The sequence below is a fragment of the Oncorhynchus masou genome, chromosome 13 (genome assembly GCF_036934945.1).
Source record: "Oncorhynchus masou masou isolate Uvic2021 chromosome 13, UVic_Omas_1.1, whole genome shotgun sequence".
In the NCBI taxonomy this organism is placed as follows: Eukaryota; Metazoa; Chordata; class Actinopteri; order Salmoniformes; family Salmonidae; genus Oncorhynchus; species Oncorhynchus masou.
The window spans coordinates 96,102,141-96,116,571 of record NC_088224.1 but is presented as its reverse complement, the minus strand read 5'-3'; the positions used below and the strand labels follow the sequence as shown (position 1 = coordinate 96,116,571).

Here is a 14,431-nt window from a genome sequence, read left to right as displayed (position 1 = left end):
CTGACTGAAAACTCTCTGACTGACTGACTGACTCTCTGACTGACTGACTGACTCTCTGACTGACTGACTGACTCTCTGACTGACTGACTGACTCTCTGACTGACTGACTGACTTCCTGACTGACTCTCTGACTGACTGACTGACTCTCTGACTGACTGACTGACTGACCGACGACTTACTGACTGACTGACTGACAACTGACTGACTGACTCTCTGACTGACTGACTGACTCTCTGACTGACTTTCTGACTGACTCTCTGACTGACTGACTGACGCTCTGACTGACTGACTCTCTGACTGACTGACTGATGACTGACTGACTGACTCTCTGACTGACTGAAAACTCTCCCTGACTGACTGACTCTCTGACTGACTGACTGACTCTCTAACTGACTGACTGACTCTCTGACTGACTGACTGACTCTGACTGACTCTCTGACTGACTGACTGACTCTCTGACTGACTGCTGACTGACTCTCTGACTGACTCTCTGACTGACTGACTGACTCTCTGACTGACTGACTGACTCTCTGACTGACTGACTCTCTGACTGACTGACTGACCGATAGGGACTCACTTACTGACTGACTGACTGACTGACAACTGACTGACTGACTCTCTGACTGACTGACTCTCTGACTGACTGACTGACTGAGTGACTAACTGACTGAGTGACTCTCTGACTGACTGACTGACTGACTCTCTGACTGACTGACTGACTCTCTGACTGACTGACTGACTGACTGACTCTCTGACTGACTGACTCTCTGACTGACTGACTGACTCTCTGACTGACTGACTGACTGACTGACTTTCTGACTGACTCTCTGACTGACTGACTGAGTGACTCTCTGACTGACTGACTGACTGACTCTCTGACTGACTTTCTGACTGACTCTCTGACTGACTGACTGACTCTCTGACTGACTGACTGACTGACTTTCTGACTGACTCTCTGACTGACTGACTGACTCTCTGACTGACTGACTGACTCTCTGACTGAAAACTCTCTGACTGACTGACTCTCTGACTGACTGACTGACTCTCTGACTGACTGACTGACTCTCTGACTGACTGACTGACTCTGACTGACTCTCTGACTGACTCTATGACTGACTGACTGACTCTCTGACTCTGACTCTCTGACTGACTGACTGACTCTCTGACTGACTGACTGACTGACTGACTTTCTGACTGACTCTCTGACTGACTGACTGACTGAGTGACTCTCTGACTGACTGACTGACTGACTGACTCTCTGACTGACTTTCTGACTGACTCTCTGACTGACTGACTGAGTGACTCTCTGACTGACTGACTGACTGACTCTCTGACTGACTGACTGACTGACTCTCTGACTGACTGACTGACTCTGACTGACTGAATGACTGACTCTTTGACTGACTGAATGACTGACTCTCTGACTGACTTTCTGACTGACTCTCTGACTGACTGACTGACTCTCTGACTGACTGACTGACTGACTGACTGACTTTCTGACTGACTCTCTGACTGACTGACTGACTGACTCTCTGACTGACTCTCTGACTGACTGACTGACTGACTGACTTTCTGACTGACTCTCTGACTGACTGACTGAGTGACTCTCTGACTGACTGACTGACTCTGACTGACTTTCTGACTGACTCTCTGACTGACTGACTGAGTGACTCTCTGACTGACTGACTGACTGACTCTCTGACTGACTGACTGACTCTCTGACTGACTGACTGACTTTCTGACTGACTCTCTGACTGACTGAATGACTGACTCTCTGACTGACTGACTGACTGACTCTCTGACTGACTGACTGACTCTCTAACTGACTGACTGACTGACTGACTCTCTGACTGACTCTCTGACTGACTGACTGACTCTCTGACTGACTGCTGACTGACTCTCTGACTGACTCTCTGACTGACTGACTGACTCTCTGACTGACTGACTGACTCTCTGACTGACTGACTCTCTGACTGACTGACTGACCCACTGACTTACTGACTGACTGACTGACAACTGACTGACTGACTCTCTGACTGACTGACTCTCTGACTGACTGACTGACTCTCTGAGTGACTGACTGACTGACTGACTCTCTGACTGACTGACTGACTGACTGTCTCACTGACTGACTGACTCTCTGACTGACTGACTGACTGACTGACTCTCTGACTGACTGACTCTCTTACTGACTGACTGACTCTCTGACTGACTGACTGACTGACTGACTGACTGACTCTCTGACTGACTCTCTGACTGACTGACTGAGTGACTCTCTGACTGACTGACTGACTCTCTGACTGACTTTCTGACTGACTCTCTGACTGACTGACTGACTCTCTGACTGACTGACTGACTGACTTTCTGACTGACTCTCTGACTGACTGACTCTCTGACTGACTGACTGACTCTCTGACTGAAAACTCTCTGACTGACTGACTCTCTGACTGACTGACTGACTCTCTGACTGACTGACTGACTCTCTGACTGACTGACTGACTCTCTGACTGACTCTCTGACTGACTGACTGACTCTCTGACTGACTGACTGACTGACTCTCTGACTGACTGACTGACTCTCTGACTGACTGACTGACTCTCTGACTGACTGACTGACTGACTGACTTTCTGACTGACTCTCTGACTGACTGACTGACTGACTGAGTGACTCTCTGACTGACTGACTGACTGACTCTCTGACTGACTTTCTGACTGACTCTCTGACTGACTGACTGAGTGACTCTCTGACTGACTGACTGACTGACTCTCTGACTGACTGACTGACTGACTCTCTGACTGACTGACTGACTCTCTGACTGGCTGACTGACTTTCTGACTGACTCTCTGACTGACTGAATGACTGACTCTCTGACTGACTGAATGACTGACTCTCTGACTGACTTTCTGACTGACTCTCTGACTGACTGACTGACTCTCTGACTGACTGACTGACTGACTGACTTTCTGACTGACTCTCTGACTGACTGACTGACTGACTCTCTGACTGACTCTCTGACTGACTGACTGACTGACTGACTTCTGACTGACTCTCTGACTGACTGACTGAGTGACTCTCTGACTGACTGACTGACTCTCTGACTGACTTTCTGACTGACTCTCTGACTGACTGACTGAGTGACTCTCTGACTGACTGACTGACTGACTCTCTGACTGACTGACTGACTCTCTGACTGGCTGACTGACTTTCTGACTGACTCTCTGACTGACTGAATGACTGACTCTCTGACTGACTGACTGACTGACTCTCTGACTGACTGAATGACTGACTCTCTGACTGACTGACTGACTGACTCTCTGACTGACTGACTGACTGACTCTCTGACTGACTGACTGAGTGACTTTCTGACTGACTGACTGACTCTCTGACTGACTGACTGACTCTCTGACTGACTGACTGATTGACTGACTTTCTGACTGACTCTCTGACTGACTGACTGAGTGACTCTCTGACTGACTGACTGACTCTCTGACTGACTGACTGACTCTCTGACTGACTGACTGACTCTCTGACTGACTGACTGACTCTCTGACTTACTGACTGACTTCCTGACTGACTCTCTGACTGACTGACTGACTCTCTGACTGACTGACTGACCGACTCTTACTGACTGACTGACTGACAACTGACTGACTGACTCTCTGACTGACTGACTGACTCTCTGACTGACTTTCTGACTGACTCTCTGACTGACTGACTGACGCTCTGACTGACTGACTCTCTGACTGACTGACTGATGACTGACTGACTGACTCTCTGACTGACTGAAAACTCTCTGACTGACTGACTGACTCTCTGACTGACTGACTGACTCTCTGACTGACTGACTGACTCTCTGACTGACTCTCTGACTGACTGACTCTCTCTGACTGACTGCTGACTGACTCTCTGACTGACTCTCTGACTGACTGACTGACTCTCTGACTGACTGACTGACTGATTCTGACTGATTGACTCTCTGACTGACTGACTGACCGACTTACTGACTGACTGACTGACTGACTCTCTGACTGACTGACTCTCTGACTGACTGACTGACTGAGTGACTAACTGACTGAGTGACTCTCTGACTGACTGACTGACTGACTGACTCTCTGACCAACTCTCTGACTGACTGATTCTCTGACTGATTGACTGACTGATTCTCTGACTGACTGACTCTCTGACCGACTCTCTGACTCTCTGACTGACTGACTGATTCTCTGACTGACTGACTGATTGACTCTCTGACTGACTGACTCTCTGACCGACTCTCTGACTGACTCTCTGACCGACTCTCTGACTGACTGATTCTCTGACTGATTGACTCTCTGACTGACTGACTCTCTGACCGACTCTCTGACTGAATGACTGACTGACTCTCTGACTGACTGACTGACTCTCTGACCGACTCTCTGACTGACTCTCTGACCGACTCTCTGACTGACTGATTCTCTGACTGATTGACTCTCTGACTAATTGACTGACTGACTGACTGACTCTCTAACTGACTGACTGACTGACTCTCTAACTGACTGACTGACTCCCTGACTGACTCTCTAACTGACTGACTGACTGACTGACTGACTCTCTAACTGACTGACTGACTCTCTAACTGACTGACTGACTCTCTAACTGACTGACTGACTGACTGACTCTAACTGACTGACTCTCTAACTGACTGACTGACTCTCTGACTGATTCTCTAACTGACTGACTAACATTCGGTCAGATGTACAATATAGAAACAGGGCAGGAAGTGGTAAAGGTTTGATACCAACATAAACAGAAACCATGATAAACTTAACACTACTCTAACTTTACTCTAACTCTAACCCCTAACTCTAACTCTAACTCTAACCTTACTCTAACTCTAACCCCTAACCCTAACTCTAACTCTAACTCTAACCTAACTCTAACTCTAACCCTAACTCTAACCTTAACTCTAACCTAACTCTAACTCTAACCTAACTCTAACCCCTAACTCTAACCTAACTACTAACCCCTAACCCCTAACTCTAACCCTAACCCCAACTCTAACTCTAACCCCTAACTCCAACCCCTAACCCCTAACTCTAACTCTAACCCCTAACTCTAACTCTAACCCCTAACTCTAACTCTAACCCCTAACTCTAACTCTAACTCTAACTCTAACCCCTAACTCTAACCCTAACTCTAACCTCTAACTCTAACCCCTAACTCTAACTCTAACCCCTAACTCTAACCCCTAACCCTAAGCCCTAACTCTAACCCCTAACCAATAACTCTAACCCCTAACCCTAACCCCTAACTCTAACCCCTAATCATAACCCCTAATCCTAACCCTAATCACTTACCCCTAACTCTAACCATTAACTCTAACCCTAACCCCTAACTCTAACCCTAACCTAACCCCTAATCATAACCCTAACCCTAACCCCTAACTCTAACCCTAACTCTAACTCTAACTCTAACCCTAACCACTCTAACCCTAACTATAACTCTAACTTGAACCCTAACTCTAACTCTAACTCCTAACTCTAACCACCAACCCCTAACTCTAACTCTAACTTGAACCCTAACCCTAACTCTAACTCTAACCCCTAAACTCTAACTCTAACTCTAACCCCTAACTCTAACTCTAACCCCTAACTCTAACTCTAACTCTAACCCCTAACTCTAACTCTAACTCTAACCACTAACTCTAACTCTAACTCTAACCCATAACTCTAACTCTAACTCTAACCCCTAACTCTAACCCCTAACTCCCTAACCCCTAACTCTAACTCTAACCCTAACTCTAACCCCTAACCCTAACCTAACTCTAACTCTAACCTAACTCTAACCCCTAACCCTAACTCTAACTCTAACCCCTAACTCTAACCCCTAACTCTAACTCTAACCCCTAACTCAAACCCCTAACTCTAACCCCTCTAACCCCTAACTCTAACCCCTAACTCTAACCACTAACCCCTAACTCTAACTCTAACCCCTAACTCTAACTCTAACTAACTTTAATCCTAACCCTAACTCTAACTCTAACTCCTAACTCTAACCTAACTCTAACCCCTAACTCTAACTCTAACCCCTAACTCTAACCCCTAACCCTAACTCTAACTCTAACCCCTAACTCTAACTCTAACCTAACTAACTCTAACTCTAACCCCTAACTCTAACCCCTAACTCTAACTCTAACTTAACTCTAACCCCTAACTCCAACTCTAACCCCTAACTCTAACTCTAACCCCTAACTCTAACCCCTAACTCTAACCCTAACTCTAACTCTAACTCTAACCCCTAACTCTAACTCTAACCCTAACCCTAACTCTAACTCTAACCCCTAACTCTAACCCCTAACTCTAACTCTAACCCCTAACTCTAACCCCTAACTCAAACTCTAACTCTAACCCCTAACTCTAACCCCTAACTCTAACCACTAACCCCTAACTCTAACTCTAACCCCTAACCCTAACTCTAACTCTAACCCTAACCCTAACTCTAACTCTAACTAACTTTAATCCCTAACCCTAACTCTAACTCCTAACCCCCTAACTCTAACTCTAACCCCTAACTCAACCCCTAACTCCTCTAACTCTAACCCCTAACTCTAACTCTAACCCCTAACTCTAACCCCTAACCCTAACTCTAACTCTAACCCCTAACTCTAACTCTAACCCCTAACTCTAACTCTAACTCTAACCCCTAACTCTAACCCCTAACTCTAACTCTAACCCTAACTCCCCCTAACTCTAACTCTAACTCTAACTCCTAACTCTAACCCCTAACTCCAACCCCTAACCCCTAACTCTAACCCCTAACTCTAACCCCTAACTCTAACTCTAACTCTAACTCTAACTCTAACCCCTAACTCTAACTCTAACTAACTAACTCCCTAACCCTAACTCTAACTCTAACTCTAACTCTAACCCTAACTCTAACTCTAACCCCTAACCCTAACCCCTAACTCTAACTCTAACCCCTAACTCTAACCCCCTAACCTAACTCTAACTCTAACCCCTAACTCTAACTCTAACCCCTAACCCTAACTCTAACCAACTAACTCTAACCCCTAACTCTAACTCTAACCCCTAACTCTAACTCTAACTAACTCTAACTCTAACTCTAACCCTAACCCCTAACTCTAACTCTAACTCCAACTCTAACCCCTAACTCTAACTCCTAACTCCAACCCCTAACCCCTAACTCTAACTCTAACCCCTCTAACTCCCCTAACTCTAACTCTAACTCAAACTCAAACTAACCCCTAACTCTAACTCTAACCCCTAACTCTAACTCTAACCCCTAACTCTAACCCCTAACTCTAACCCTAACCTAACTCTAACCCCTAACTCTAACCCTAACTCTAACCCCTAACTCTAACTCTAACTTAATCCACTAACTCTAACTCTAACCTAACCCTAACTCTAACTTAACTCTAACCCCTAACCTAACCCCTAATCTAACCCCTAACTCTAACTCTAACCCCTAACCCTAACCCCTAACCCTAACTCTAACTCTAACCCCTAATCTAACCCTAACCCCTAACCCTAACTCTAACTCTAACCCCTAACTCTAACCCCTCTAACTCTAACCCCTAACTCTAACCCCTAACTCTAACTCCTAACCTAACCCCTAACTCTAACCCCTAACTCTAACCCTAACTAACTCTAACTCTAACCCCTAACTCTAACTCTAACTAACTTTAATCCCTAACCCTAACTCTAACTCTAACTCCTAACTCTAACCCTAACTCTAACCCCTAACTCTAACTCTAACCCTAACTCTAACCCCTAACCCTAACTCTAACTCTAACCCCTAACTCTAACTCTAACCCCTAACTCTAACTCTAACTCTAACCCTAACTCTAACCCCTAACTCTAACTCTAACTAACCCTAACTCTAACCCCTAACTCCAACCCCTAACCCCTAACTCTAACTCTAACCCCTAACTCTAACCCCCTAACTCTAACTCTAACTCTAACTCAAACTCTAACCCCTAACTCTAACTCTAACCCCTAACCCTAACTCTAACTCTAACTCCCTAACTCTAACCCCTAACTCTAACTCTAACCCCTAACTCAAACCCCTAACTCAAACTCTAACTCTAACCCCTAACTCTAACCCCTAACTCTAACCACTAACCCTAACTCTAACTCTAACCCCTAACTCTAACTCTAACTCAAACTCTAACCCCTAACTCTAACTCTAACTAACCCTAACCCTAACCCTAACTCTAACTCCTAACTCTAACCCTAACTCTAACTCTAACCCCTAACTCTAACCCCCTAACTCAACTCTAACTCTAACCCCTAACTCTAACTCTAACCCCTAACTCTAACCCCTAACCCTAACTCTAACTCTAACCCCTAACTCTAACTCTAACCCCTAACCCTAACTCTAACTCTAACCCCTAACTCTAACCCCTAACCCTAACTCTAACCCCTAACTCAAACCCCTAACTCTAACTCTAACTCTAACTCCTAACTCTAACCCCTAACCCAACCCCTAACCCCTAACCCTAACCCCTAACTCTAACCCCTAACCTAATAACTCTAACCCCCTAACCTAATCCCTAACTCTAAACTCTAACTAACTTAATCCCTAACCCTAACTCACTCTAACTCCTAACTCTAACCATTAACTCTAACTCTAACCCCTAATCCCTAACCCTAACTCTAACTCTAACCCCTAACTCTAACCCCTAACCCTAACTCTAACCCCAACCCCTAACTCTAACTCTAACCCTAACCCTAACTCTAACTCTAACCCCTAACTCTAACCCCTAACTCTAACTCTAACCCCTAACTCAAACCTAACCACCAACCCCTAACTCTAACCCCTAACTCAAACCCCTAACTCGAACTCTAACTCTAACTCTAACCCCTAACTCTAACTCCTACCCCTAACTCTAACCCCTAACTCCTAACTCTAACTCTAACCCCTAACTCTAACCCCTAACTCTAACTCTAACCCTCAAACTCAAACTCTAACCCCTAACTCTAACTAACTAATCCCTAACCCCTAACTCTAACCCCTAACTCTAACCCTAACTCTAACTCTAACCCCTAACTCTAACCCTAACTCTAACTCTAACCCCTAACTCTAACTCTAACTCTAACTCTGACTCTAACCACTAACTCTAACCCTAACTCTAACTCTAACCACCTAACTCTAACTCTAACTCTAACCCCTAACTCTAACCCCTAATCCCTAACCCCTAACTCTAACTCTAACCAAACCTAACCCTAACTCTAACTCTAACTCTAACCCCTATCCAACTCTAACCCATAACCTAACTCTAACCCCTAACCCTAACACCTAACTCTAACCCCTAACCCTAACCCCTAATCCTAACCCTAATCCCTACCCCTAACCTAACCATTAACTCTAACCCTAAACCCTAATCCTAACCCCTAACTCCAACCCCTAACTCTAACTCTAACCCCTAACTCTAACCCTAACTCTAACCTAACCCCTAACCCTAACTCTAACCCCTAACCCCTAACCCCTAACTCTAACTCTAACCCTAACTCTAACCCCTAACTCTAACTCTAACCCCTAACTCAAACCCCTAACTCGAACTCGAACTCTAACCCCTAACTCTAACCCCTAACTCCAACCACTAACCCCTAACTCTAACTCTAACCCCTAACTCTAACTCTAACTCTAACTCAAACTCTAACCCCTAACTAACTTTAATCCCTAACCCTAACTCTAACTCTAACTCCTAACTCTAACCCTAACTCTAACTCTAACCCCTAACCCCTAACTCTAACTCTAACCCCTAACTCTAACCCCTAACCCTAACTCTAACTCTAACCCCTAACTCTAACTCTAACCCCTAACCCTAACTCTAACTCTAACCCCTAACTCTAACCCCTAACTCTAACTCTAACCCCTAACTCAAACCCCTAACTCGAACTCTAACTCTAACCCTAACTCTAACCCCCCTAACTCAACCCCTAACCCCTAACTCTAACCCCCCCTAACTCTAACTCTAACTCTAACTCAAACTCTAACCCCTAACTCTAACTCTAACTAACTTTAATCCCTAACCCTAACTCTAACTCTAACCCCTAATTCCTAACCCCTAACTCTAACTCTAACCCCTAACTCTAACCCCTAACCCTAACTCTAACTCTAACCCCTAACTCTAACTCTAACCTCTAACCCTAACTCTAACTCTAACCCCTAACTCTAACCCCTAACTCTAACTCTAACCCCTAACTCAAACCCCTAACTCGAAGTCTAACTCTAACCCCTAACTCCAACCCCTAACCCCTAACTCTAACTCTAACCCCTAACTCTAACCCCTAACTCTAACTCTAACTCTAACTCAAACTCAAACTCTAACCCCTAACTCTAACTCTAACTAACTTTAATCCCTAACCCTAACTCTAACTCCTAACTCTAACCCTAACTCTAACTCTAACCCCTAACTCTAACCCTAACTCTAACTCTAACCCCTAATCCCTAACCCCTAACTCGAACTCGAACTCTAACCCCTAACTCTAACCCTAACTCTAACCACCTAACTCTAACTCAAACTCTAACCCCTAACTCTAACTCTAACTAACTTTAATCCCTAACCCTAACTCTAACTCCTAAAGGGATCCGCCCCCTCAATTCCCCATATCAGTACAGGTGTTGGTGACTACTCATTACCTCTGAAGAAAGCTATGATGCTGAAACGTCAGGTCCCTGTTTTTTGTTTGTTTTAACACACCTAATCTAACCCCTAATCCCTAACCCCTAACTCGAACTCGAACTCTAACCCCTAACTCTAACCCTAACTCTAACTCTAACCACCTAACTCTAACTCTAACTCTAACCCCTAACTCTAACTCTAACCCCTAACCCTAACCCTAACCCCTAACTCTAACTCTAACCACCTAACTCTAACTCTAACCCCTAACTCTAACCCCTAACCCTAACCCCTAACTCTAACCCATAACCCCTAACTCTAACCCCTAACCCTAACACCTAACTCTAACCCCTAACGCTAACCCCTAATCCTAACCCTAATTCTAACCCCTAACTCCAACCCCTAACTCTAACTCTAACCCCTAACTCTAACCCTAACTCTAACTCTAACCCCTAACCCTAACTCTAACCCCTAATTCTAACCCCTAACTCCAACCCCTAACTCTAACTCTAACCCCTAACTCTAACTCTAACCCCTAACTCTAACCCCTAACTCCAACTCTAACCTCTAACCTCTAACTCTAACCCCTAACTCTAACCTCTAACTCTAACCCCTAACTCTAACCACTAACCCTAACCCCTAACTATAATTCTAACTCTAACCCTAACCCCTATCTCTAACCCCTAACCCTAACCACTAACTCTAACCCCTAACGCTAACCCCTAATCCTAACCCTAATCCCTTACCCCTAACTCTAACCCCTAACTCTAACCATTAACTCTAACCCTAACCCCTAATTCTAACCCCTAACTCTAACCCCTAATCCTAACCCTAATCCCTAACTCTAACCCTAACTCTAACCCCTAACTCTAACTCTAACCCTAACCCTAACTCTAACTCTAACTCTAACCCCTAAATCTAACCCCTAACCCCAAACTCTAACCCCTAACCCATTACTCTAACCCCTAACCTTAACCACTAACTCTAACCCCTAACTCTAACCCCTAACTCTAACCCCTAACTCCAACCCCTAACTCTAACCCTAACTCTAACCCCTAATCCTAACCCTAATCCCTAACCCCTAATTCTAACCCCAACTCTAACCCCTAACCCTAACCCCAACCCCTAACCCTAGCCCTGCTAGTGTGAGTGTGTTGTAGATGTGGTCAGCAGCATTAGGACGGAAACACACACACACACGCACACACACACACACACATTCCACTTTTCACACCACTCCTTTTTTCACTCCGGGTGACAGTATCACCTCTAGCACATCCCTGTGAATCAATAGTTATTTATCAGAGAGGAGAGGAGAGGAGAGGAGAGGAGTGGAGAGGAGAGGAAATGAGAGGAGAGGAAATGAGAGAGGAGAGGAGAGGAAATGAGAGAGGAGAGTGGAGAGGAGATGAGAGGAGAGGAGAGGAGAGGAAAGGAGAGGAGAGGAAATGAGAGAGGAGAGGAGAGGATAGGAGAGGAGAGGAAATGAGAGGAGAGGAGAGGATAGGAGAGGAGAGGAAATGAGAGAGGAGAGGAGAGGAGAGGAGAGGAAATGAAAGGAGAGGAGAGGAGAGGAAAAGAGAGGAGAGGAGAGGAGATGAAAGGAAATGAAAGGAGAGGAGAGGAAATGAGAGGAGAGGAGAGGAGAGGAAAGGAGAGGAAAGGAAAGAAGAGGAAATGAGTGAGGAGAGTGGAGAGGAGAGAAGGTGAAGAGAGGAAATGAGAGAGAAGAGGAGAGGAGAGAAGAGGAAATGAGAGAGGAGAGGAGAGGAGAGGAGAGGAGAGGAGAGGAAAGGAGAGGAGATGAAAGGAGAGGAGAGGAGAGGAAAGGAGAGGAGAGGAGAGGAAAGGAGAGGAAAGGAGAGGAGAGGAGAGGAAAGGAGAGGAATGAGAGAGGAGAGGAGAGAGGAACAGAGGAGAGGAAATGAGAGAGGAGAGTGGAGAGGAGAGAAGGTGAGGAGAGGATAGGAGAGGAGAGGAGATGAAATGAGAGGAGAGGAGAGGAGAGGAAAGGAGAGGAGAGGAGAGGAAAGGAGAGGAGAGGAAATGAGAGGAGAAGAGATGAAAGTAGAGGAGAGGAGATTAAAGTAGAGTAGGAGAGGTGAGAAGAGGAGAGGAGAGGTGAGGAGAGGAGAGGAGAGGAGTGGAGAGGAAATGAGAGTGGAGAGGAGATGAGAGTAAATCAGAGAGGAGAGGAGAGGAGAGAGGAAAGGAAATGAGAGGAGAGCAGAGAGGAGGAGAGGAGAGATGAGGGGAGAAGGGAGGAGAGGAGAGGAAATGAGAAGAGGATAGGAGAGGAGAGTAGCTATTTAAGGCCTGCTATTTAAGGCCTTCTATCCTTTAAGGGATAGAATGACTATCCCTAGAAATGTCTGTTTCAGACAGCAGTGTGTTTGTGTGCTTTCAGAACACATTAAGATATACAGCACTTGTTACATACGGTAGCTGTGATCCCAGTTAGAGAGAACAGCACCTACCGTTTACAGACCTAGCTGTGATCCCAGTTAGAGAGAACAGCACCTACACTGACCAAGATGTGATCCCAGTTAGAGAGAACAGCACCTACCGTTTACAGACCTAGCTGTGATCCCAGTTAGAGAGAACAGCACCTACACTGACCAAGATGTGATCCCAGTTAGAGAGAACAACACCTACACTGACCAAGATGTGATCCCAGTTAGAGAGAACAGCACCTACACTGACCTAGCTGTGATCCCAGTTCGAGAGAACAGCACCTACACTGACCAAGATGTGATCCCAGATAGAGAGAACAGCACCTACAGTTTAAAGACCTAGCTGTGATCAAGGTAGAGAGAACAGCACCTACAGTTTTAAAGACCTAGCTGTGATCAAGGTAGAGAGAACAGCACCTACAGTTTAAAAACCTAGCTGTGATCCCAGGTAGAGAGTACAGCACCTACAGTTTAAAGACCTAGCTGTGATCAAGGTAGAGAGAACAGTAGATGTGCAGCACCAGCAGACACGGTCTGTCCCAAATGGCACCCGATTCCATGACAAACCACTTCATCAACTGATATTGATGGGACACAAGTGAAAGGCGTGATGTTAATGTATTGTGATACCTGTTCATGTTTTGTTTTAGGAACATTTCATTAGGAAACTGTTTGTCCTATCAAAGTAGTACTTGGCAGGGACCAGTAACTTTGTCATGACAAACAACAATGTGAAATACCATGCACACTCCTACCAGAGCCCTAGAAAGACCTGCTCAGAAGTAGTGCACTATCAGGGAATGAGATGCCATTTGGGATACACCTGGACTCCAACATGAGGGACTTACCTATGCCTGAAATCTTTATTTCTGCCAGAGTAGCCCACAGGCAGCAGGGAAAGAAAGAGAGAAGTTCGTTGTTAGTGAAGATTAGTCGATTAGTAATTAACAAATAATTATGAACAAAACAATAGCAAAGAATTTCCACATATACCAGGTCTTCAGTTTCTACCCTTCCACCCCTCTCTCAATACGCTCTCTCCCTCTCTCGCAATACCCTCTCTCTCAATACCCATTCTCAATACCCTCTCTACGTCTCTCTCAATACCCTCTCTACCTCTCTCTCAATACCCTCTCTACCTCTCTCTCAATACCCTCTCTCTCCCCCTACAGATCTTATACGCCCTCTACACCCTCTACAGACCCTCTACATCCTCTACACCCTCTAAAGACCCTCTACATCCTCTACACCCTCTACATCCTCTACAGACCCTCTACATCCTCTACACCCTCTACACCCTCTACAACCTCTACATCCTCTACAGACCCTCTACATCCTCTACATCCTCTACATCCTC

The 14,431-nt window shown here is 45.5% G+C and overlaps 1 protein-coding gene across 1 annotated transcript in view; it reads right to left on the bottom strand.

Moving 5' to 3' along the window:
- tenm4 (teneurin transmembrane protein 4) overlaps positions 1-14,431 on the bottom strand; it is a 716,895-nt gene that overhangs the window by 172,255 nt on the left and 530,209 nt on the right. Inside the window, exon 22 of the mRNA XM_064985425.1 lies at positions 13,923-13,943. Within this exon, the coding sequence (XP_064841497.1) occupies positions 13,923-13,943 (21 nt within the window). The remainder of the gene's footprint in view (positions 1-13,922; positions 13,944-14,431) is intronic.